The sequence below is a fragment of the Condylura cristata genome, unplaced genomic scaffold (assembly GCF_000260355.1).
Source record: "Condylura cristata isolate star-nosed mole 26May11 unplaced genomic scaffold, ConCri1.0 scaffold00001, whole genome shotgun sequence".
Lineage (NCBI taxonomy): Eukaryota > Metazoa > Chordata > Mammalia > Eulipotyphla > Talpidae > Condylura > Condylura cristata.
The window spans coordinates 45,361,905-45,389,217 of NW_004567102.1; the positions used below are offsets into that span (position 1 = coordinate 45,361,905).

General features: G+C 34.0%; 1 protein-coding gene across 2 annotated transcripts; it reads right to left on the minus strand.

Annotated features, from left to right (window-relative positions):
* Nucleotides 1-2,380: 2,380 nt before the first annotated feature.
* CCNC (cyclin C) lies at nucleotides 2,381-27,072 on the minus strand. Of its 2 annotated transcripts, none has more exons than XM_004673722.2 (12): nucleotides 26,785-27,072; nucleotides 19,592-19,698; nucleotides 18,740-18,824; nucleotides 18,528-18,597; nucleotides 16,957-17,008; nucleotides 10,411-10,466; nucleotides 9,540-9,575; nucleotides 8,782-8,873; nucleotides 7,776-7,843; nucleotides 5,432-5,511; nucleotides 5,102-5,220; nucleotides 2,381-3,615 (listed from the first exon to the last, which is right to left on the minus strand). In XM_004673722.2, exons 1-12 carry the CDS (start codon nucleotides 26,814-26,816, stop codon nucleotides 3,561-3,563), a joined length of 852 nt encoding a protein of 283 aa, XP_004673779.1. In that variant the 5' UTR covers nucleotides 26,817-27,072; the 3' UTR covers nucleotides 2,381-3,560. The 2 variants fall into 2 exon arrangements, with proteins under 2 accessions (XP_004673779.1, XP_012579601.1); XM_012724147.1 differs by lacking the exon at nucleotides 2,381-3,615 and adding an exon at nucleotides 4,153-4,232.
* Between the last annotated feature and the right edge of the window lie 241 nt (nucleotides 27,073-27,313).

Here is a 27,313-nt window from a genome sequence, read left to right on the forward strand (position 1 = left end):
AACAAAGATAAAAAATATACAGAGCTGATTACAATCAGAAAAATCAGAAGTGCTAAAAATGAAATGTAACCACCCCGAACTACAGAACACATTACCTGTATTTAATATCTATATTGAATATGATCTTACTACAATTTGTAAAGTTAAAGTAGGAAGATGATGGGAAGTCCTAATATAGAAATGAGCTGAGCAGTATGGTCAAGGAATGAGAAGACATGTGATTAAGTGAAATTGCTACCTACCATAGTAGGAAGTTTGTCAATATTTACAATTGAAAAGAAACCAAAAGGAAAGAGAAGGGTAATTAGAAGAGGCAGCACTATAAAGTATTTAATAACATAATCCAGAGTCAGCATATCCATATCCAGGCTTTTAAGACTAGAATCTAATCCATCACTTAATTTATGATGGGGGAAATAAAATTACTTAGCTTTCTGTTCCCAAATTTTCTCATCTCTGAAATGACTTTTTCGAAAACTTAATTTTTTCCCTAATTTCTTACTGAGTTTTTCTTAAAATTGTAAGTGTAGCACTTTTCCCTAACATTGGTGTTAATTTTTGGACAACGTTATGATTTCTCTTCTATGGGAGAATCATAGTTCAACTCCCATCAAGTAAATTTATGATGTAGAGCTTAGAGCATAACCGGCACTTAAGTGCTTGATACATCCTATAAACATGTTACTTGGGACTGTGGAAGTAGAAAAAATAACAATTGAAAGCAGTTGCTCTGGGTATCAAATGAGACATAGGAAGAGAGATACAGAGGTCGAACATTTTTCTTGTCTTACAGTAGCACTGTCCAACCGAATTACAATGAAAACCATGTTGTAGTTTTAAATTTTCTTACATCTGAAAGAAACACAAGGTGAAATTTATTTAATAGTGTTTCCTTAGTCAGTCCTATATATTTAAAATATCATTTAATGGCCATCCCTGGTGGTGCAACAGGTTAGGAAGTGGCACTGCAGCTAACCACAGCTGCTTCAGTGGGAGTTGACCCCTGGCCCAGGGGGTGATCCACATGGTGCAGCAGACCTCACCTGTCTCACCCACTGCTCCCCTCAGCAGTGTACTTCGCTGATGTGCCTGTTCTGCTCCCCACTGTCTTTGGTGAATCCTCTCACTGCCACTGCACCTCTGGCCTCTACCCCAGTATGCATAAATAAGTAAATCTTTATTTAAGAAAAAGTAAAAATACCATTTAAAACATAATTAGGATATTTTACCTTATTTATACTATTTGAAATCGAACATGCATATTTTACATTTTATATAGCTCATCTCAATTAAGATTAGAACACATTATGAGTGTTCAATAGCAGCATAGGAAGCTACCAGCAATAACATTCAACAGTGGGCAAACATTACAGTATGTAATGTTTGATTTTTGAAAACAATACATATTAATCCGTGGCAGCTAAGCCAGAAAGACAACCAGTCATTAAAAGACAGTAGTACACAAAAAAGTTTTTCTAGCTTGTCAAGAGTTGAATTTTTTATTTTAAATGACACCTCAAGGATGAAATCAGTAAAATTCATCTGGTGGGAAACTCTTAGAAGGCCAGTAAACTGAAAAGGATTAATTTCAACATGAGCTAGAGAAGGATACCATGAATCTAAAAATATCTAAAAGATTTATTACAACTGGTTCTTATTTAGATACTGATTAAAAGTAATTAACATTTTATGACATTTATGAGACAATAAAAAATTTGAATAGTAAATAATCGATATTATAATTGTTTTGACTAATTTTTCTTTACATTAAAGAGTAGGTTTTAAGAGCCACTATCTTCTAGGGATAAAGACTGAAATAGTTACAGGCTGAAACATACCATGCATTTGCTTCAAAAAGATATGCAAGTTGGTGGTTGAAGTTTAAATGAAACTGTCCATGAAGTGCTAATATTGAAACTGGATGATGCTACATGGATGTACCTTACACGATGTATCTACTCTTTTGTGTTGTTTTACAAGTTTTACAGTAAGATGGTTGCAAACAACACTATAAGGCACATGTATTATTTTTAAGATGATTTTAAAAGAATAAACTTAAAGGAAAAATTAGGGTTAAGACAATGATTACAACATATATATAATCATTCTGTCCTTCCAACTCAAACCCAACCTTAATTCTGTTAGCCCCTTGAACTTTTTCACCCTGTTCCTTAAGTTTAGGAGACCTGTCAATTGATACTAATGTTAACACATAATCTCTTTCCAGTTCATTTGATGCTCTTCACAAGGAAGCAGAACTCTAAAGTCTGTTTATAAATCATTTAAAATCACCCACTTGACAAACTATAAAAGACTTTAATAAAGGATTCTCAGGAAGCAATATAAGGCAGATTCAAAAACGATAAATTCAAGACACTAGTCAATATAGCTGGAGAACTTTTATTCTTGCAGATTTATACTAGGATGTCAACATTTAATAATCCATTTTTCACAAGTGATTCATAAAAAAAATTTTAATCCTTAAATTGTACATCAATATCCTATGACTCCCAATTTTATTTATCACTCTCCTTTAAATCTGAAGAAATGATTAATTTATTAAGTTGCACAGACAGCACAGTCCCACTGACATAACATTTAGTCTTAAGTCCTACACTCACATGAGAATTAAGAATAGCCAGTATCAAACTGACATAAAACCTGATTGTGTTCCTGGCTCAGGATACCTATAGTAAATTTGTAAGTCCACACTAAGACACAAAAATAACCTAGGGTGTGTGTGTTGCATAAAAAACTTTTCACAGTAGAGTAAAAAGTAACATTAGAATGTTACCAAATTTCAACCATATTACATGTTTTAACTAATTACCTTTCAAAATGCCTCATTAACTATGAATTAATTGCAAATAACTTCATGTAGGGTTTTTAAAAAAAAGTTTGCCCAGCATTTCAAAATGGTTACAGAATTAATATAGCCTTTATAATGTCAAAGTATGCTATACATATTGCACTTTTCTTCTACACTGGGCTAGTATCATCCATGGCAAGCTACCAAAACTATTGAATAAAATACACTTTAAAATCAATAGGTACTTGATTGATTTCCCTGAAATTATCAACATCATTACCAAAATCTTCCAGGATTTTATAAGATTTGATTCCTTAAATACAGTTTTAAAGTTTAACTTAAAAAGGGAAATAAAAACCCTTCCTATATTTGACTTTTTATGTCCTTCTTTTGGTCCCTTCAATGACCAAAGAGAATTTTAAACAAATTATCTTTCCTGGCTTAATAAAAAACACTAATTTTTTATTATCCAAATTAAGAAAACCTATACTAATCACAAGCTATTAAGTTTGAAATATCTGTCTTTAGGTCCCCTCAGACACTCCCCAAACTTTTATAATCAAGAGATTTTAATCAATTATGTATTAGAATCAAATAAGGAAAAACTTATTTTGCAGAAAATAAAATCACTTCCCAATATGCTTGACAGAAACAAGCTATTCATTTTCATTTGTGTTCCACTGAAGACATTACTGAAATCTGTCCAATGGTTTATTTCCAACTGGTCCACTACGGAATTCTTCGGAATGTTTTAAGATTGGCTGTAGCTAGAGTTCTGACTTCCATTTGGACCCTGCTCTCCTTCACTGTTCAAGTGGGGAAGAAAGAGATTTTGTACCAATTAAACGACTCATTTTCAATACCCCAATAAGCCTACTAGTCTTAAAAGTTATCTTCTGATTTAGCTTTACAAAAAAAAACATTCCTAACTGTAAGAAACAAATGTGAAAAAATTAAAATACAGAAGACTTAACATTTGGTTTTATATTTTTATTCTTAATGTAACTTAATGCCCTCACATGTAACAAGCATTCTAAAAGTTATTTTCATAAATACTCAACAAATTTAAATATGGGTATGGGGTTTCACTGTCATTACAGGTATCACTCAACATATAAAGTTTTTGAACAACTTACTCTTTAGTGTTATATTTTACACATAAGATCTTATTCCTACTAATTATTAAAATCAAGGTGTGTTCTTCAAAAAAAAAAATTGTCCAAAATCATAATAAAAATCACAATACAGCAAATCTTTGTAAGTCAGAAAGAAATAATTTTCTAGAAAATTCTGAATATTTAAAAAAATAAAACTAAAACTGAAAATACCAGTAACTGTGGCAATAGGAATATTGTCTTATCTTGTCCATCATCATCTTGCAGCTTCAGGCCCTGCTACTAGTTGAGAATCACTCAGGGAATTTCTGCAAAAAATGCATCCAAAGGCAGCTATTTGAATGACTGCCTCAATACCTCCAGTGTAAGTATTATTTTTTTCTAAGTGCTAATATTAACTTATCGGATATACAAATCTGCCTTAAAGTTTATAAAACTTAATTATTTTTCTTGTTAAATGATTAAGATGGGTAGCATTTCTGCATTACTCTTCTTTCTGGATCTCAAATGATTAGATATACAGTAAAAGCTGACAAATAGAAATTAATGAATAAATCCTATTTAAATTAGGAAGAAAAAATTTAAAAAGGTGACCCAATCCTCCCATTCCCCCCTCCCCAAAAAGTCCCCTCCACCACCACCACCAACAAAAAAACCCCTTTAGCACAAGTGATTCATTTTTAGTAAAATTATGCTATTGTGTGCCACAAGTCTTTAGATCACTCAGGTCAAAAATCTTAATTTTTACAATATTTGTTTAATAATCTAAACTTTGAAAACTGCCACTAAAATTTATAAAACATCAAAGTCACTAAAGGAAAAAAGCAGCAACCTGATATTTGATTATTACAGAATTCCTAGTTTTGGATTTCAGAACAACTTGCCTGATTCTGTACTGTTTAAATTTATGTATATTATAAAGTCGTATGTTGAGGGATACCTGTAATAGACCTGCTACTGCATTAGGAAAAGTCACTAAATACATGGTCAGATTAATATATGTATTTAAATGAGATATCCTCAATATGTCAAGTCACATTTTTTAAAAATTAGCATTTATCATGAAATTTGGAAGAAACTGAAAGGAAAAGAACTCAATACATCATCTATGAAAAAATGTGGTAATGCATGTAATGATATGATTAAAAGGAATGAGTGATTAAAGTCTACAAAGTACCTGTTCGGAGGAGGTTTTGGTTTTGGCATCTTACTAAGAATCGTTGCCATCTCTTTTCTCTCATCAAAATTCTTCCACTGTTCATATAGTTTTAAAATAACCCTGATTATTTCCAAAATCTAGAAGAAAACATTTGATAAGTTTTCAATGACAATGATCAAGAAGCATTTAATGTATAAAAAGCACACATCATGTACTAGGCATCTCTCAGAAAACAGCCTCTCCTTAAGTAGTCAGGTGGATTAAGATTTTTGGTTCATTACAAGTAAATATAACATTAACTTTAAAATGTTTACATTTATATTCAACTAAGGGAATTTTAAAGAATACCTTCTCCATATCCACAGAAAGCTCAGCAAACCACTGTCTGGCATCTTTCTGTTGTACAACACAGGCTACATGCAGGCAGGCTAGGAAAAAATGAGACAAAGACCCATGCATAACTACAAACAAGGAATGTGTGGACTTAGAACTAGAGACAATATTCACTATACATTTTTATGTGTATGTTTGACTATTCTTTTTAAACATTACATAGGTTCATATAATAGTTACCATTAATTTGATCCCATCAATTTGATCTGCTACAAGTAGAAAAAAATTACTCAACTGTACTATTATAATTCTTGACATCGGCTGTATACTAATAATGGTGCAGATTGCCTTGAGAGTCAGGGCATGTTAAAGAAGAAAAATTCAATGAGAACATTAGAACAAGGAAATGATTTCAGAAAGCAGTATAGTGTTCAAAATACACCCAGAAATCAATGTGATTATAAAAAGGAAACAAGAAAAAAGATCTGTCAATCAATATCCAGATAAATTTCAACATCATGACTAAATTTTGATATTCCAATTAAAAGCAGTGTTGCCTCTGCTTTTTAAAATTAGTGGTACAGGGCCCTTCCTGTTTGTGCAAGGGTACTACAGAGCTATTCTCAGCCACTGTAGCATGTTTTATGTTCCATCCTTGGCCAGGGAGGTGACCTATAAGGCGTGGCAGACCTCTACTGACCTGCCTGCTGCTTCCCACTCTGTCTCTGGTGAATTCTCTCTCACACAACCCCCACCCCACTCTGATCTGTACCCCAATTCTGTATGCATAAATGAAATTAATGGTAGATAATCAAGTTAATACACTTGTACAAAATTAAGTGCTATAATTAAAGAGAACTTATAAAAAATATACATATACAATATAATTATATATAACATAAACTAATAAAGTTAGTAAAAAAATAACAAAAAACAAAAATCCAGGGGGATGGGAACCAAAGGAAGAGTGTGTGTCATAATTTTGCTTAATTTAAGTTCTGAGTAACCCCAGCTTGTTAGAAATTATGTCCCTGGCCCCCCTGGGTGGCGAAAGGGATTAAAACGCAGCACTATGAAGCTGTCTGCAGCCACTGCAGCATAAGTTCAATCCCCAGCCAGGGAGGTGACTCACATGGCATGGCAGAGCTCTCCTGGCCCACCTGTGACTCCCCTAAGCAGTGTATTTCTGTTGATCTGCCTATTCCACTCCCCACTCTGTCTCTTGTGAATCCTCTCAACCCCCACACCTCTGGCCTGGTCTACACCTCAGTTCTTATATGCATAAATAAATAATTTTTTTTTTTAAAAGGAAATTACATCCCTGGTATTGTTGCTCATGTTTGCCAAGGATGACATTCTAGACAAAGAGTGACTCAAATGTGAATGGACATGACAGAAACACATAATAAAATAAATCAGAGACAAGAACTATCCTAACATAGAATAAGACAATGTAGGGTGTAAGGGATGGAGTCGCTGAAGAGGTGATATGTGAGAAAAAAGGTAAGAATGGGAGAAAATGTTTTGTATATAAACAGCAAAAAGTATCCAGAAATTGGCTGAAGCAGCTGAAGATTTCAAATGGGATACAAGTTGCACATTTTTAAAAGCTCTGCTCAGTTACTCAACCTTCGCGCTATCAACATTCTAAGTAGGAAATTCTTTGAGGCTATCTTATGTACTATAGGATGCTTTAGAAGCTCCTTTCTTGGCTTCTACCCACTAGATGCCAGTGTGATACCACTCTTGTTGTAACCACCAAATCATCTGCAGACACTGCCAACATTCCTCAGGGAACAAAACTAACCCCAGATAAGAAATCACTGGCCTAGTTCATGTGTGGAAGCAATTCAGAAAGGTTAATTTCCCCACAACTATAAAGGAAGCAAACTACCTGACTTCAGAGAATTGTTCTACCTCTTCATAGCACTGCCTTCCATAGATATAGAATGGTAGCCAGTTTCTTCTCCAGCAAGGCATTAAGCACCACAGATGTTCCTACACTCAATCTCTGAAGACTTAATTGGACTCAAAAATGCAAACCAGGCCCAGTTATTTTATAAGTTACAACTAATTAGCAAATTCAACTTCCCCCTAAGCAAACAAAAATGTTCTATTTAGACATTAGTTAAAACTATTCAAAAAGATTTTTCAAAAAAGAAACTTACCAAAAAGGGTGTGGGGGACAATAATCCTGATTTGTGACAGTTGCAGTTCATATTATTTAAAGGTCACATGCAAGGATTAGTGTATTACTTCATGGAACACAAAAACAAAGTACAATAGGGTGAAATTTTTTTAGGATGATCTAAAAAGAATTATAATAATGTAACAAATAAAGGTTTTCAAGTTTACATACCTAAAGCTATCATGAAAGGAGGATATAGTAGGCAAAGATCCGTTCTGTAGGTATCATTCACTATCCTCCTATAGAAATGTAAATTAAGTTGATTACTAAAAACAGAACTGCCTCATATGATTGCACATTCCCCAGAATGAAGGCCCAAATTTCCCATCTTTGTACACATGCATCTTTATTTATATTATTGAAACAGAGACATAAAGGTAAAAATATCAACAGAACAAAAGATGGGTGCATGAATGTGATAATACAAAAGTATATTTAATGAATGAAATTACAGTATTGTAATACATTTTAAAATTTAAAAACCTCACAAATTACAAAAAAAAAATTTCTAATTCTCACAAATCAGAAAATAAGATAGGAAAGCAGAAATTGTATAATACATAATGAATTAAAAGGTATGTTGAGTATTTTAAAGATAACTTATATTATTTTAAAGATAACTTATCTTTACTTTTTGTGCTGTTCTCTTCATAAAGTCTAATGCTAATGGAAATATCCATCAAATATAGTTGAAACATCCTTAAATTACTGTATTAATTATACCAATATACTTATTAAAATTCAGTAAGTAGATATTTTGATCAAAATAAAACACCTTAGGGCATGAGTTTAATTACTTAAAAAATATAAAACTTCATATTTAATGTCAACCTCCCTAGCTAACAACATGCTACAGTAAGAATAACTTCTGTTCTTGGGCCCTCCCTGGTGGCGCAGCAGGTTAAAGCACTGCACTAAGAAGCTTAAGCCACTTCCGCATGAGTTCGATCCCCGCCTGCCCCGGAGGAGACCACATGGCTTGGCCGACCTCTCCTGACCCGCCCGCTGCTCCCCTCAGCAGTGTACTTCGTCGATCTGCCTGTTCTGTTCCCCACTCTGTCTCTGGTGAAGCCTCTCACCGCCCCTGAGCCTCTGTCCTGTACCCCAGTTCTGTATGAATAAAATAATAAATAAATCTTAAAAAAAAAAAAAAAAGAATAACTTCTGTTCTAATTACCATGCAAGGGGAAGCAACATGTCTTCTTGGCCCATGTCCTGCACATACTGGAGCAAAGGTCTATATGGATGATACACTATCAAGCAACAATCCTAGAAACAGTTTAAAAATCATGCATGTATAAAAATAATTTATTACAACACAGAAACCTTATTATTACCCAACTAAGTGTAAGTGTATATTCCAAAAATGCTTTCTCTACCTCATGCTTGCTTCCCTTTTATTCTATTATGCAAGCAGAATGGCAGCCTTAAACTTTGCTATCATAGTGAAGGCAGTGCTCTCTCTGGAATATACCTTGGTAAATCGGTTGGCAGTCAGTCAGCATCCATCCCCTTAGAGACTCAAAGTGTCACATCTGCAACACACTGAAACCTCTTATTAGCCTATAAATCCATTATTCTCAACTGGAGGGGCAAAATTCTGCCAAAGACATAATCTATCTTTAAATAGTACCACATACATACACAAATTGTGCAAATAATTTACAGTGGCTTAATATCCTGTTTGGTCTGCTTTTAATCCTTTTATTATAGCTACTGTAGAAAAGAAAAATTTTCCTATTCTGAGTAGGATATATTTTCAGGCTTCCAAGAGGATGCAGGTGATGATGCTAATAGAACTATTAATTTCACCATGATAAATCACCTGGTTTAAAAATGCACCTCCCTATGCATATTTTTAAAAAATAATGTCTGACTTCACCAACTCTGAAAATAACCCTTATTTTTTCAATCACAGGAAACATATATACTTACCATTAATTCTAAAAGATAGAATTCACATTCTAATATCTGTTTTAAAAAAGATTATAAATGTCAATATGAAACAAAATTAAATGAATCTACTTAGTTTAAGTTTATACAGATTATAGACATCACAAATCACTAAAACTTTTTAAATAAAAAAATACAGTAGTTTATATTAGAATGAACATATCAAATAAAATTCTTTTACTATTATGTAATAAATGCAATTATGAAGCTTATTAACCCTTAAAAAAAGTCCGTCTCATATAAGCATTCTTACTTTTAATTTCACTTAAAAGATCTTGTATGAACTTCAGACTTCCCCATATACTTTCCATCAGCAAATAAAAAATATAATTACCTCTATATGTTATTCTTCATTTTTTTACATTATAATCAGTAATAGCAAAGAATACTCAAAAGGAAACCAAAATAATACAAATTAAATGTAGTGAAGAATTCCCTTGCCAGGTCCAAAAAGAAGGAAATGCCCATCAAAATGTCAATAGAAATTAATCTTGTAAAATTTCAAACACGGTTTTCGTTCCTTTCCATTATAGTAGTTCAGCTCCAGTGTGCATTAGTATCACCAAGGAGCTCTTAAGAAAATACCAGTGCCTGGACTTTGAGCCTAAAAATTCTGATTTAGTTGACACTAGAGAGGATCAGACATTGGTATTTATTTTAAAGTTCTCAAAGTACCCAGGCTGATAAGCATTGCTAGGAAGTAACTTTTTTTTAATTAATGGTAGAGTGATTAAGCTTGATTTTATATTTGAAATTTCCATTTCTAAAGGACTATTCAGTTTATTCTAATATCAAATGAAGCCAGTTTTTGTACAACTTGGATGATTAGTTTTACTCTATACAAAATACTTACATGGTTCATCCTATAAGGAAATTCCTTTGGAAAGGCATATGAAAACCTAGTTTTTACTGTGAAAAACAAAACAAAACAAAAAAAAACAACTTAAACTGAGAAAATGGGATATTGAATTAATCCATCATTTCTTTAACATAGTACAGAATATTAGAAGCAAGGCTAAGTCATTTCTAGTAGGAGCTTTTGGAGATACTTAAGTCATTCAAATTTTCTTTATTGTTTTCAGACAAAGGAAAAGACTAAGTAGCAGGAAGCTCCAGGGCCTCATTTTCACAACTATTAGAACTTCAAGTATATATTTAAAAAGGGTTCTGCTGATTAACAAAAATAATTGGGAAAAGAAAATCACTGGCTTTTATAATTTCTAGAATCTTTCTAATTCTAGAATGACATTGCTCTATTCCCCAGTAATTTAGCTTAAAAGGAACACAGGCTGGGGCCCTCCCTGGTGGCGCAGTGGGTTAAATCACTGCACTGAGAAGCTTAAGCCACTTCCACATGAGTTCGATTCAGCCTGCCCCAGAGGTGACCACATGGCATGGCAGACCTCTCCTGACCGGCCCGCTGCTCCCCTCAGCAGTATACTTCGTCGATCTGCCTGATCTGCTCTCCACTCTGTCTCTGGTGAATCCTCTCACCCTCCACATCTCTGGCCTGTATCCCAGCTCTATATGAATAAATAAATAAATCTTAAAAAAAAAAAAAAAGGAACACAGGCTGTACATGTGCTCTCAAAAAAATATATAAGTTTATGTGTATGTATTTGTAAATATATACAAATATTAGGACAATAACAACCAAAACAAAATTAAGTGGCTATGTCAAAGATGTAATGATTTTTACTAATCTACACTCTCTAAACTTTTTATAACAGTATTTTCATTACCAAACCAATTGCTTAATAAAGAAGCACACTTATATTACAGTTACCTACTATTTTTTTCATACCATACACAAACACATAGTTACTATTCTTCTAAGCCACTAGAAAATATAGATGAAATTTAAATATCTTCCATTTCCTCAAAATGAGGAAATATATATAAATACTATTTGAGAAAACTGTCTCAAGTAATTATGATGCAACATTTTATTCAGTCAAGTGTCTATTCATAGGTTCTAGATCTGCTGTGATTACTTCCATTTGTATAAAACCCAAGTGACTTCACAGAAATTAAAAAGAATTTCATTTGTTCTATATATCATATTTTCAAGAGTTTATTTTCTAAATTGATAATCCTAACAGTTAATTTAGACATGTAACATTGGCTAAATCATTTTATGTCATCAGAAAATCTGCAGTTCATCTCTCCTCCTCCTAAATTTTAAAATGTATCTAATGAAGGTTTCTGAACTTTACAAATAGTCTGATGTAAGATGTAAATTGTACCAATAGGGACTTATAAAATGGTTATGAATCAACAAGGTAAAATTATCTCAGTATACAAATCTACAATTCATAATAATACTGTGGCTTAGGATCTTGCATTTATTTTATGTTGTCAAATTCCTTCTAGTCCATGATACAGCTGCTCTGCATTTTAATTTTCTTTTAACCCTTTTCTTATAAATTTGGAGGAAATATGTCCCTCCTTCCTATCGTTACTCCTCCACTTGTGCATTTGTTTTCACCCAATCAACTGATTGTTCCTTTGTTGTTCACCTTTAATCATTCCTTCACTCTACTAATTCTCTTCTGTTTATATTTTAAAATATGTGGATATATTTGCTCAATATTATGTTCAAATTTTCCTTAAAAATTTCTACCAGGGCCCTCCTGGTGGCACAGCGGGTTAGAGCACAGCACTGCAAGCTAGCTGCAGCTGCTTCGTGTGAATTTGATCCCTGCCCCAAAGGTGACCCACAGGGCACAGCAGACCTCTCCTGACCCACCCGCTGCTCTCCGTAGCAGTGTACTTCATCGATCTGCCTGTGCTGCTCCCCACTCTGTGCCTGATGAATCTTCTCGCCATCCCTGAACCTCTGGCCTGTATCCCAGTTCTGTATGCATAAATAAATATATCTTTAGCAAAAAATCCTACCAAATTATATCTGTAAGTAGGTTTATATTTTAAGGGAGTTCCTATATATTCCCTGTTGTAGATTAAATGTTAATGTCCCCTCCAAAATTTGTGTTAACCCCTAACTTCCATGTAATGGTGTTTGGTGACAGAGACTGGGAGTTAATGTGATTTAGATGAGGTCAGGAGGGGTGCCCCCAATGTGGGATTAGGATTAGTGTCTTCATTAGAAGAAAGATTACAGATCTCTCTCTCACAGAACACAAAGAGAAGGCAATGTTTACAAACGGAGATCCAAAGCATGGCTGGTCAAAGAACTGATTAAGGCAAGCAGTTTGATTTTGGACTTCCCAGTCACCAGTACTGTGAGAAATAAATGTCTGTTTTTTAATATATGTTATTTTCTTCTATTAACTTAAAACAGACTAAGATACCCTCTCATCTAGTTTCACCAGTTAACACCTTACAATAGTAAGGTATATTTGTCATAATTAATGAACTAACAGACAAGTTATCAACTAAAGTCCACAGTTTATTCAGTTCTCCTTTGTTTTTATTTAATGTCCTTTTATGGTCGAGGCTCTCATCCACATTACATTTACTTGACAGGTCTCCTTAATTCTACTTGGCTGGGCATTTCCAGAATATTGGTAAAATATTTTGCAGGCTGACCCTCTGCTGGAATTTGTCTGATATTTATCTAATAATTAGAACTAGGGTTTTGGATTTTTGGAAGGCAGTCCATAGAGGTAAAGTGTCATTTCATCATATTGTATCACATCAAAGAAACATACTATTAATGTGCTTTACCATTGTTGATAACAATCATCTGGTTAAGGTAGTCAGTTTTCTCCACGATAAATATATCCTCTTCTGCTTTTTAAGGAAGGAAGTCAAAATAACACCTAAAGATTGGGAATATATGCTTCCCTACTGGAGCATAGTTATCTACATATATTATTTGAACTACTTCTGCACAGGGTATTTTTTTCCTCTTCATTTGCTTATTTACTAATAATCAATTATATCAGGACTCGTGGATGTTTATTTTATACTTTGAGTTATAACCCAATATTACTTTTAAAATTTTATTTTTCAAATTATTTGAGCTTTGGCTTTTGTGAGTTATGTCCCTTTGACATATCCCTATTAACGATGATTTCTGGTTCGAGGGATTTTTTTAGTACTTCCCTACTTATTGACAGTATAAGAGGCTCCAGGTCTATCTTGTGTATTTCTGTAGTCCAACCATTAGCCACTTCTCTAAGGAGGCCTAATTCCTTTCATTGGAGCTATTATAAAGGTCTGGCTACTAGGTGAGTTCTTTGGTACTAAAATGTCACTGCTTCTAGAACCTCTTAACTGATAAAACCTATATATACATACAAACATATCCACATATTTTAAAATATATATGTGCACTTAAGGTAAACATGAGTTCATACTGAAGTCTCCGATTAATTACATTTATCATTCTGATCTCTTTTACTTGTTTATCTTTAAATTTCCATTCTGTGAGAAAACTGGCTATGTTTATCATCCATTTACCATGAATGTATTTCTTCAGTAGAATTACTTTCACTATACATGTATAGCAATATTAGACTTGTTAACTTGTGCCCCCCCAAGGCATTAAACATAATTCAACTAAAACTATGGTGCTATAGGCAATTCCTTTTGCCTTTGGTCATACAGAATATACTCATTTCCAAAGTTACCAAAATAAACATCACTCCTCCCCTTTACTCAGGTTGTTTCAAGTATTTACATTCGCCTTTCCTCACCATCTATGTATTTTAATTCCCTGCAGTATGACTTCTATCCATATCCTTACAGTGTCTTATAACACTGTATTTTCTCAAAATTCACAAATCCAAAGACCTGGTTTTTTTCTCTTTAGTATACAAGACACTATACCTCATTCTTACAATTTACCAAGTCCCATATTTTATCACTGGCTTCATATTTCTAAGATGATACTCTACTGGTACATTTCCACTTTGAATGTCCTAGATTAAACTTAATTCTTTTCAGGACATATTTATTCTCTTCTGGTATCACCTTCATTTCTCCAGTGACCAGGCATGAAACCTCAAAAACCATTTTTGATTCTTTTTAATCCTTTTTCAAAAGGATTATCATTTAAATCTACCTTACTTGTTTTCTTTACTGGATTATTCAACATGTAAAATTTTTGATCTTGAACCATTTCTAAGTATACAATTCAGTAGCAGTATGTACATTCACAATGTTGTTCAACCATCACCTCTGTTCATATCTCCTGAAATCTTTTCATCTTGAAAAACTAAAACTCCTTATTCATTAATTAAACTTAACTTTCCATTTCCCCCTCCCTCTAGGTTCTGGCAGTTACTACTTCTTTCTGTCTTTTATTAAATTGATTATCCTAGGTACCATGTAAAAGTGGAGTCATGTAATATTTATGATGGTAATTAGCTGACTTAACTTATTAGATAAAACCATTTATTTCATTTATCAACTCAAGATTTATCTATGTCATAGCACATGAAAAACCTCAAAATTTGTCTCCTTGCATTGATAATTTCCTCCAATTTATTTTACATAACGATGCCATATTCATCTTCCTAATTTACAATTCTGGCGTTACCCTCAAGTTGAAAAATAAAGCTTTAAAGGCACCACCAGTTAACAGAACTGCAAATTCCTCACTGAAGGCTATTTTCTGACTTTAGCCAGGTAGCGCTTTACCCACTATTTATTCACCAACCACTGTACACAACTCATTAGCTTTTCCCTGTATTTGACTAAACTGTTTAAGATTTCTTCACAATCTTTCCCCTGGTTCAAATCATACCATTCTTCACCAAATTCTATTGAAGTCTTTCTAGACTCATAGAAATAATCTTTCCCTACTTGAAATGTTCCCTATGTTCTCTCTTATGCTACTTATTATCTTTTGTATTAACATATTTATAAGTACATCACATTTTCTTGACCTTAAATACTTTGTATTTATCTTTGTGTCTACTATTGTATTTAATATAATGTGTTCTAGTGATAATGATATTTTTCTTCAACTGTCACTGAAGTTTCACTGAATTTTATGGACTAAGTTGTGTTCTTACTACTCCCCATTCATGTTTAAGCCCTCACCTTCCCTTTACCCTTCCAACCCAACTCCAGTGTGACTGTATTTAGGGATAAGGCTTTTAAAGAGGTCATAAATATGGGACCCTAATTCTATAAGAAGGTTGTACCCTTTAAAAGTAGGGATATATATCCACAGAAAAAGTCATGTAAGGACACAGCAAGAGGATAGAGAGAACAACCTCAGGAGAAATTAATTTGTTGATATCCTGATCTTAGATTAGAAATTCATGATCCTCACAAAAAAATCCTATGAATAGTTACTACTCATATTCCTATCCTGAAGATGAGTACACAGAACATACACAAGAGGTTACACAGACAGGGTACATTTTGCTCAACTTCTCACACACAATGCACTGAATTTTGAAATTCAAAACTCATTAGCCTGGGCCTTATTATAATATATAATCTACTATTCAAGAAACAAGAACTGCTAACATTCCTACAGGTTTATTTCCTGTTGTTTTTCAATTCTTTATAATCCAATTTTCTTTTTCTTTTTTAACCCCTATTTCTTTTAATTATATATATACTTTTTACATCACTCTTTATTTTGTACATTTTTTCATCTTACTTGTAATCCCTGTGGACTTCCCACCACCACTTCACCCATGTGCCATCACCATAGTCCCGTGTGCTCTTCCCACCCCAGTTTTGATCCTATTTCCTTCTCCTCCTCCATAGAACATTTCTGGTTTATAGTTGTTATAATCCAATTTTCTAGAAGGCAATTCAATTACTTCATCAATGTGATATATTTGGTATATTAAACACTATGGCAATAACTGATGACTATTCTTCGACCATAAAAGAATAAAATATGACAAAGAAGAGATTGAATAATAGTCTTTTCAGGAAGAGGAATGACACAAAATATGAAAATTAGTAATTCTTGCTCATAAACTTAAAACATCAAAGCTGCCTTATGCCTCTTTTCTGTGCAAGATTACGGAACTAAAGTTAAAAATCTGAATTATATTATAGGTGATGGCCTTTTGCTTAACATATAAAGATGAAGCATACTATGTCAATACTTTAATACAGTGTATGCTTTATAATTGTTATTTCCTTTAATGTCATGTGACTACCAGATTGTTAAACCCCATTTTTTTTTTTTGTCTTTTTACCCTTATTGTAAAATAAATATCTGCTCAGATAATGATTTTGGATCAGGAGCTGTAAACCATTTTTCACATCACAATGTTTTAAAGATAATAGGATAAGTGGCTTTTAAAGTCTATACTTTAATAATGGCCATAAAGTTGACCTCAAAAGACTGAATAAGCCAAACTAATCTTTCACAGGTTTCATAAACTGAAAAACAGCTATGTCTTAGGAAGCTATTTTCAGAATTACATCCTTAAAGTAAGGTATACCTCTTTGCACTTACATACAGAAGTAGCAGCAGAAATCAATCTTGTATTTGAGACTACTCCAAATTCCTAGAGAAAGAAAAGTGGATGAGATCAGGGACACAGTAACACAATGAACCTACGGGGTTCTGAGGTCTGTTTAAATCAGTGTTTCCTATGTTCTCCCCATGTTTAAGTCTGTTCTTCCACCTACTTGCAGTATAAAGTTCCTACATCTCTAAACCCCATTTCCATACAATCTCCACACAAGTGGACAAAAGCATCTGGTCTGGAAAGAAAAATAATGCTATGGTCAAAAATTAAAATTATTTCCGCAGGAATAACTTTATTCATGTTTCTTAAAGTAAAAGTGTTCACTCAGTAAATCATAAAGATTTTACTCAATAAATCACACAGTGAAAGATTGATTAACAAAGAAAAATTAAAATTCCCAACTTATCTACAAAAGTAAAAATCTTTATAACGATATTTTCTAGGTTTTTCACACTGGTTGAAAACCACTACACAAAACAGCATCTCATAAATATTTTCCTTTCCATCAAAATTGGTTCTGCCTCCTGAAACTACCACTTACAATTAGGAAAGTTTAAACTTCCAGACAATTTGTCTTAATATTTATAAGAAAGGCAACTTTCATTATTTTAAGAAATAGGGAATATGTCATAAATAATCCTAAGTAGTAGTCAAAACAACACTAAATCAAATTAAGTACCAAAATGAATGCAAGTTTACTAAGTTAAAATTATATTTAGAGAACTCACTGGTGGCACAAAAGGTTAAATGTCAGCACTATCAAGCTATCACCAATCAGTGCAGCATAAATTCGATCCCCCACCAGGGGGGACCTCTCCTGTCTTGCCAGCTGCTCCCCTCAACAGTGTTACTTCCGTATATTCACTTGTTCTCCTCCCAGTCTCTAGTGAATCCTCTCACCACCACCTTCTATCCTGCACCTCTCGCCTACACTCAGGTTCTTGATTGCATAAATAAATAAAAATAAATCTTTTAAAAAATTTTATAAACCTATAGTCAGCCCCAATCCTTGCCTTCCCTTCTTGCTTGCCCTATGTCATAGGCAGGAATATGTGGAATAGAAGAGGACAGATAGTCTGAAGTTATAGTGGCTAAGCACTTATGAAATACTACTTACTAGAAAACAATGTCTTAAAGGCAGTAGAGAGCAAAGTAGTTAAGAACATGGGATTAGGAGCAGACCCCCAAGGTTCAATTACTGACTTTGCTACCTACCATTTCTATGAGCACATGCAAGTTTCTTAATCTCTCTGTGCCTCAGTTTTCCTCATTTATAAAATGAGGATATGACTACTATATACCCAATAGCTTATTATGAGGATTCAGTCAGTTAAAATTGTAAAAGAACTTAGAACAGTACTAAGTACATAGTAAATGTTCTATAAGTGCTTGATGAGCATATAAAAGGTATGTACATATTTTTTATTTTGTACAAATTTCAGTACTTTGCATAAATTACCATGTTACTGTTTTTACACAGGTAATTAAAAAATTAAGGCATATTAACAAAAGTATACTAACTATACTTTGATTAAAAAACAAAGTTATTGCATACCTCTACTTTGGATGCTAAAAACACACATGTAGGAGCCATTAATACAGGATCTATACTTTTCAGAGAATACCTAAAATACAATAAAAACAAAGTTAAATGTCATCCATACAGAAAAATATTTAAAATCGTGACAATTCTATGGTGAACACACAATTCATCAACATTATATAGTTTCAAATAGGTATCATATTCCCGAAATAAAACAATTCTACCTGGCATAGAATCTCTTGAAATAGACCGTAGCAGTGGCAATAACTTGTTGTCTTAATTTAAGATGTTCACCTAATGCTTGGATAACTAAAAGAAAAATAATACGTTTTAAATGTATATTCTGTTATCATCATTAACATTCAACAGTAAGTTCTAAGTGGTTAAATCATTCATTTTTTACAGAGAAAAAAACCTTTCATCACATGAAACTCTACTTGTATTACAATTGAGTCTAGTACTAAGGTTTAAAACGCATGTAGACATGCATAAAACAACATTAAATAATAGAAAATGCCCCATAGCAAACACTAGTCTTACATTAAGAATTTTCTCCCAAGTATTTTCAATGTTTTCATATTATCTTTAGAACAAATACAAAAAGAAAATATTAGATAACCACCAAACTCATTAAAACTACTGTTTTATAAATTTTATCAAAAAATACGTTGGTATGAGTCCTCAAAAAACAATGAGGTAGATTTGCATAAAAGTGAATAGAAAGATAATGTTACAGGGCTAAATTCCTTTCCATCCAAAGCAAACTTGTAAGAAGTGGTCAATAAAAATGAATCGTTTACTTTCAAAATATTTTGCTGTAGCCAAACTTAAACTGGGCTTAGTAACGAAATATAAAGATTAAGGTAATGAACACTTTCAAACTGGCTTGAGTATGTGGATCATGTAATACAAACAATACTTTAGTTGATTACTTGAAAAGAAAAATGTAAGGTGTAAAAATAATGTATATATTAAAACATTAAGTAGGGAGTAAAACAGCTCAGCACAAACTACTATACAAACATTCAATTCAGAAAAAACTAAACCCATTTTGACCAATTTAAAAAAATGCTTACCATTTGTAAAAAATATCTGTAATTTCCAATACTCTTCCTCTGAGAGAAACTTTAAGTCCTTTTGCCGTTCCTTCAACAGGTCTTGTTTATCCAAAATCCATTGCAAACTAGAAGAAACAGGATATGTTACAGAAAATTAAAACAGTCACAGAAAACATATGAAGATTGAACAGGCTGTTAACAGGAGAAATAGAATATACATGAAATAATTTTGACAGACAGTGTATCATAAATTTGTTGAAACTCTTAACACTGAGAACTGTCTCACCAATAAATGTAGCTATGCCCTGGGAAAAGAATTCTGCTCTAATCTTTTCTGTGTTCATTCTCAGTCTGTTTCTCTCCCGTCCCCTCCCACTCCTACTCTCTTCTCTCTCTCCTCATTATACTGTATTTCATTGATTCTAAAACTCTAGTACTGGCCCTCCCTGGTGGTTCAGTAGGTTAGGACACAGCGCTGCAAGTCAGCTGCAGCACTTCAGTGCGAGTTTGATCCCCAGCTCCGGACGTAACCCACATGTCACAGCAGACCTCTCCTGACCCGCCTGCTGCTCCCCTCAGCAGTGTGCTTCATCAGTTGGCCTGTTCTGCTTCCCGCTGTGTCTCTGGTAAATCCTCTCACTGCCCCTGCACCTCTGTTCTGTATGCATAAATAAATGAATCTTAAAAATAAAATTCTAGTATTAAAATTATGGGCCTTCCTGGTGGTTCAGGTGTTAAACTCTTAGTGCTATCATATCACAGAGATGCATCTTACAATTTTAAATGTCTCAGTAGTATTTAAGGGCAGTACATTTATTCTTTCTTAGAAATACATAAAATGGTGAAGTTATCTGCTATAAATTGATGGTGTCTTAGATTTGATATATGAATTATCTTTTTTCAGTTATTCATAAGTAATTTTCCTACTTCATGAATTCATGTTAAAGGTTACACCAAAATTTATTATTAATAGTCTTCTCTTCCTGGTTAGTGAAGACTACTATTTCATAAACAATATGAAGTTGTTTATGATCGAGAAAACTATTATTCAACCTGCTTGTTATTCAGTGTGAATGAGAAGTCCTCTTATGTCAATTCATTTATTATTTAGCATCCTTTTAAACTGCTGCACACACACACACAAAAAGAAACTGTTGCACTACAGCATTACAGATAGATCATTACTTAACCTATATTATAATTTTTAACTATTAAACACGATAATTTAATATCTTTGTAATTCAACCTCATATACTTTATAACCATTGTACATTTAAATTTCCCAGAAGTAGAACCAATGTGTCAATTTAGTTGGTAACTTTGACACAAAGTTTGCATTTTGTGAAAGTCAACCAATTTCAATTCTGATTGACATGACATGAGTATATCTTAAAATACATAACCCTATGGATTACTACCAATCTACATGTTTACCACTAGAAGGTATATTATCATACTGGAAGGTATAGTATCATACTGAGGTTTTTTTTAAGTTCACTTCTGAGGTTAAACACTTTCCTTGCCTTTATTAGTCAGTTATAGTTATTCTTCTGTACACTGTATTTCTAAAAATGACCATTTTTCTAGTGTGATCTTATTTTTATGATTAAGATACTCTTCTAATGTAAAATTTATATATTATGGATAATTAGTCAAGCACACTGCAAACATTTTAGTATGACTTCTCAAACCTTTTTGTAGATTCAGCATTCATTTATGATAAAAACTTTTTTAAAATAATATAACAGTTTATTTTTACATCATTTTGTATACATTTTATTTTATCTCAATTGTAATCCCTGTGGGTTTCCCATCACCGAGTCACCCGTGTGCCATCACCATAGTCCTGTGCACTTCCCTCGCCTCCCCCCCCCATTTTTGATCCCATTCCCCACTCCACCCCCACAAAATGTCTCTGGTTCATTATTCTTATTATTTTCTTGCCTGGTCCATTATACTCCTGCTATGAGTGAAACCATCCGGTATTTTTCTTTCTCTTTCTGACTTATCTCACTAAGCATGATCTTTTCCAGCTCCATCCAAGTTGCTGCAAAAGACATGTGTTTCTCTTTTTTGGTTGCTGAGTAATATTCCATTGTATATATGTACCACATCTTTTTAATCCAGTCATCTACTTTTGGGCATTTGGGCTGCTTCCATGTTTTTCCAATTGTAAATAAAGCAGCAATAAACATGGGGGTGCAGGTATCTTTTTCAATACGATAAAAACTCTTAGTAAAATGGGGATAGAAGGAACACAGCTCAACAGAGTAAAGCCCTTATGTGCCACACTCAAGCTAGCATCATACTCAATGGTGAGAAAGTGAGAGCTTTTCCTCTAAGATAGTATATGATGAGAATGTCCACTCTCACTAATAGCTAGAGTAATTAGGCAGGAAAAAGATGTAATAAGAACCCAAACTGGAGAATAAGTAAAGCTATCACCATGTGCAGATGGCATAATAATATGCACTGAAGAAACTATTAGAAACAACATATCAGTAAAAGGGGTAGGCTATAAAAACAACACAAAAGTCTACCACTTTCCTATATGCAAATAGTGTGCTAGAAGAGCAAGAAATCAAAACACTCTCATTTACAGGAGTATTAAGTAATATTAAATGCCTAAGAATAATCCTAAAACAGGTGATGAAAGAACTATTCCATGAAAATTATAAGACTGTTAAATGAAATAGAATACAACTTCTAGTTCCAAGGAGACAGAAAGTAGTCCCTGATGATCACTGGATGAATTAACATTGTTAAAATATTCATTTCACCCAACGTAATTTACAAATTTAATGTAATCACTATCAAGTATCAATGGTATTCTTCAAAGAAACAAACACTAGCATAATTTATACCCAACCAAAGAAGAGCCTGAGTAACCTTGACAAAATAGATAAGGAAGAGTTATCATGCTCCCAATTTCAAACTACACTACAAGGCAATAGTAGGCAAAACAGTACAGTACTGGGGGGAAGTAGACATACAGACTAATGGAATTAAATTGAAAGCCCAGAAAAAATTCATGTTTATATAGACAGTTAATCTATGATAAAGAAGCCAAAAGCATATGACAGATAAAGAAACCTCTCTTCAACAAACAGTACTGGGAAAACTGAACAGACATATGCAGAAAAGAAACCTCTTACACCACACACAAAGTGAACTCAAAATGGGTAAAGGAGCTGGATGCAAAACCAAAACCCATAAAACATATAGTTTAAGAAAACATAGGCAAAATACACCACACACTGCCTTCAGTGATGTCTTTGGAGACTCTCCACCAATGGCAAGGAAAGCAAAAGCAAGAATAGACAAGTAGGATTCACATCCTACTCCTCAAAAGTTTTGTGGAGTAAAAAGAAACGTCATTAAAACAAAAAGACACCCTATTGGATTAAAGTATTTGCACATCATACATCTAACAAGAACCATAAAGAAATCATATATTCAACAAAAAAGAAAACAATTCAGTCAAAAAATGGACAGAACAGACACTTCTCCAAATAAGACATTTATATGACCAGTGGGCACATGAAAAAATGTTCAGCGTGACTTATTATTAGGGAAATGCAAATCAAAACCACAATAAGATAACACCACACTCTTTTGAGAAAGACATATATACATGTACACACATACACACAACAGCCAGAAACAAGACATGTTGGTAAGGGTGTGGAGAAGGAGGAGCCCTATACAATGTTTGTGGGAATGAAACTAGTTCAGGTCCTATGGAAAACAATAAAGAGGTTCCTCAAAATATTAAAAATAGACATATCATAAGACCCAGTAATTCCACTCCTAGATATCTATCAGAAGAGTAGAAAATCACTAATTTAAAAGAATTTGTGTACTACTGTGTTCATTGCAGAACTACATACAATAGTGAAATTATGCAACAACAAAGTGTCCAAAGACAACTCATCACTTGTGACAACATGGATGGAATCCATTGGGGGATGGGTTATGCTAAAATGCGTCATAAGAAGAAGGACAAATACTGGATAATTTCATTCAGTAAATTGTAAAAGGGAGGAAAAACACAAAACTAACCCTACAAATGTCACTGCAGAATTGAGTCTACTAGAGGGGAAGGTAGGGGTGGGAACAAAGTAGGGAGGGGCACAAAGGTTCAGAGTGAAGAACTATGGGTGTTTTAGCGGGGGCAGTAGTAGTAACATGCACCTGAAATGTGAACCTGTATCTCTTACATCATATATAGGTAATAAACCAGCGTTACTTCAATAAAGAAAAAAAAAACTTAAAATTAAGCAAAACTTCTAGACAATTTTATCTTATATATCAATAATTCTATCATTCTCACTCTATCAGCTGTATTAAGTAATAATCGAACAATGTTAAACAAGCATCTCATTTTTATAATGTTTCACAATAAGTATCTCTTGTTAATGACTTGTTTTTACCAGTTAAAAAAGCATCCTATTTGAAAAAGCTTCAATCAAGAATATTGATGTTTATTAGGTATCTTCCATATATAGGCATTATTTATTAGTGGATTTCCTAGTATTGGCAATATTTTTATAATAAATAACTCATTTTTTTTTTAACTTTTTAGTGTAATGTTGGACTTTACTTGGTAGTACTTCATGGTATTTCCATTCAAGTTATTTTAGTGCTACCTTTGCTAGATTTTATTAAAAATATCCTGGATTCATAAAAGAACGGAAAACTTTTCTTTTGTTCTGTATGAGCAAATGCAAAACTGCACATCTTGAAAAGTGGGAGGAAATTTACCAATGAAATAATGTGGACTTTGAGCGTTTAAAAAGGAGATCTCTGGCAACTTTCTTAATTTATTTTGGCTTTCACCAAAAGGCCAAAAGGGCTTTATGTATCATTATAAAGACAACTCAAATATACTCCTGGGGTTTATTTACTTTTCTCATTTCTAATTTTGTTATTTTTGGAGAAGTCCTTTTTTCCCTTGATTCAACTAGCATTTTAGTCTACTGATTTGGTTTTCCCTTTCAAAGAACCAGCTTTTGTAAGCTGAGTGCTTTCCCCTTTTTATAAGTTAATATCAGTGTTATCTTTATTAAAAGTCTTTGTTTTCCTCAGGTTTATCTCACTGCTTTCCTTTCTTAAGTAGAATATTTGTTTTAATTTTTTTCTCATTCAGGCCGGTGATTTTCTTTATAAATCTGGTTTTGGCTATATTCCAGAGGTGTAGATATATGTTGATCAAAGAAATGTTATTTCCTTGATATTATGTAACTGTATTTTCAGCTTCCTCTTTGATACAATAAAATGTCCAGAGTTGCTTTTGTTCTTTTTTATTTTTGTTAACCTGTTTGTTAACCCATTCACTCAACCAGGAAAATTTAGTGACCTAGTTTTACTGTATTTTGGTCAAATAATGTATTGTGTTCAATTTTCTGGGAAAAAAAGAATGATTCACTGTTTCAAAATTATCATTAATTTCATCTCCACTATCATTTTATGTCAAAAAATTATCTTCCCAAATACTTTAGGTTTTCTTCACAGCATACAAAATAAAGAATAAACCAAGAAGATATAAATCAAATTTATGATTTCAAGAGTTAACCATTATTTCTGTCCTACTATGAAAAATTGCTATGCTGATTTCGGAAATATTAAAATGTGCACCTTAAAGCCATGAAATATAGCAGAGTTCACGTACATTTTTGTCTCTCATCAAAATCACCCAAAACACTACTTTCACAATCTTTTTTTCCCCCAAAACTGACCTTTCCTAATTGTTACCTATTGCAAAATTAGGAGCCTATATATTCTCAAGGGATCTGAGTAAGATAAAATGGGCCCTTCCTCCAGGATTTAACTGGGAGGTAAGGCCAGTTTTCAAATAAAAGCACATTTAATGGTATACTAAGCTGACATTTGAAAGATTAACGTTTATGAAATAAATCTTTTGATAAGCATTCTCATTATGCCAACAGTAAATAAAAAGCACCTTTTAATAAGCGTTACTACTTTCATTTACTGTGATACGAGAACGCTTAGCAAAAGGGAGAAAGGCAAGAACTTTTTTTAAGTTGAGCTTCGTTTCTGAAAATCAGTCGCTAGCAACTTGTCGATTCTTTTCTTTCCAAGTTTATCCACGGAATCTGACGTTTTTGTATTTCAATTTCCCAAGCACTGAATGAAATCTAAATGTGCAAAATAAAATACGGTTGGAAGCAAATTTTCCCTAGCATTTCATCTCCACAGAATCACTTTATAGCAAGAGGAAAACCTGCTTTTCTGAAAAATAGGTTTCCAAACCTATTCCTCATTCCTTTTTTTCTGGTGCAAAAGGCTAAAACAAATGCATAGGAATCCCTCATCTTTACAGAATGAAGATTTAAATCCCAGATAATTACAGTAAGTACCTTCCTTATCAGGTTCTGTTCGTCTTTCAATAGTACAATGGAAAGCCTAAGTCAAAGTATAATTAATCCCATCACTCATCATCCCAGGCTGCTTAAACAAATGCATTTAGGAGGAAATATTTCAATATTATTGTAGTTCCTTTATATTCACTGAAACAAAACCTTACTCACAGGAAAGGTTAAAGAAATTGGCTAATCCCAGGAAAACACTTTAAAAACAATAAGGTACAGACTAAAGAAATGGACAGATTTTCAGATCACCTACTCTAGATATCTTACCAACATAAACTCCATATAAGTACAAGGGAATAGCAAGCTTTAGTAATAAGCAGAAACAAATTTGATTTCCCCCCCTCTCCTCCGAATACTATTAATGCACTCAAACAGACAAAAGATTACAACGCCGATCCACTAAAGCATAAGACCCAAGGCAAAACCGAATCACCACTGTCCAGAAGAACCATTTTCACAGTTCTGAACTGGGTCACACTTCCCCTATCTCTGCCCATCCCAACCCACTCCCACCCACCCCTCCTTTCCAGGCCTACTAATCCACGAATGCAAAATTAAACTCTCTAATCTGCCTTCCCCGGAGACTGAACACCTCTCCCCGCCCTTCCAGCTCACGGATCTTTCCCACGGAGCCAGTGGGGGTGGGGAACGAGTAATAGGACCGAAAAGCTCCCCTCGCTTCCGGTCGCCCCCGCCGCCTCACTAGAGACCCCGCAGCGCTCTGGACAGTGGCCGAGATCCAGGCCAAAGGGAGTCGCAGGCCCCGTTCTCGCCGCCCCTCCAAGGACCAGCTTAGAGAGAAGACGAAAGAATACTTACTAGTGGGAGCTCTGCCAAAAGTTCCCTGCCATGGAACACAACGTGCCCTGATAAAAACGCACCAGCCGGTGGAGCGGCCCGCGGAGCGACCATAGACCCAGCCCGCCCGGTAACCGCGCTCCTCGATCTGATCTGCTCGGCTCCGCTCCGCGGCGGCGACGGTGAAAGGAAGAGGATAGCACCCTATTCTCTTTAAAACCGGCCGGCAACACAGTACCGTGTAAACCGGTTCCTAAGGATAAAAGTTCCGGCCCGCCCCACGGTAGCGGAGGAAGCCAGCAGGGAGGAAGCAAGCCTGTGGGCGCAGTCTGATAGGAGATGGGAATAGATGCTCACGAAGGCTCGCGGCAGCCTAGAGACTCTCGCGAGAGCGTCACGCTGGTTCCGGTTTAGAGCCCGCGCAGTCGGTCTTCCGTGGGCAGTGTCTGTAACAGGGACGGAGTTAGAAGTAGGGAGCACCCCCTATGGGAGTACTTTTTTCATAATAGCGACCTCTAAAGTCCACAGACACACCATAACGAGGTACTAA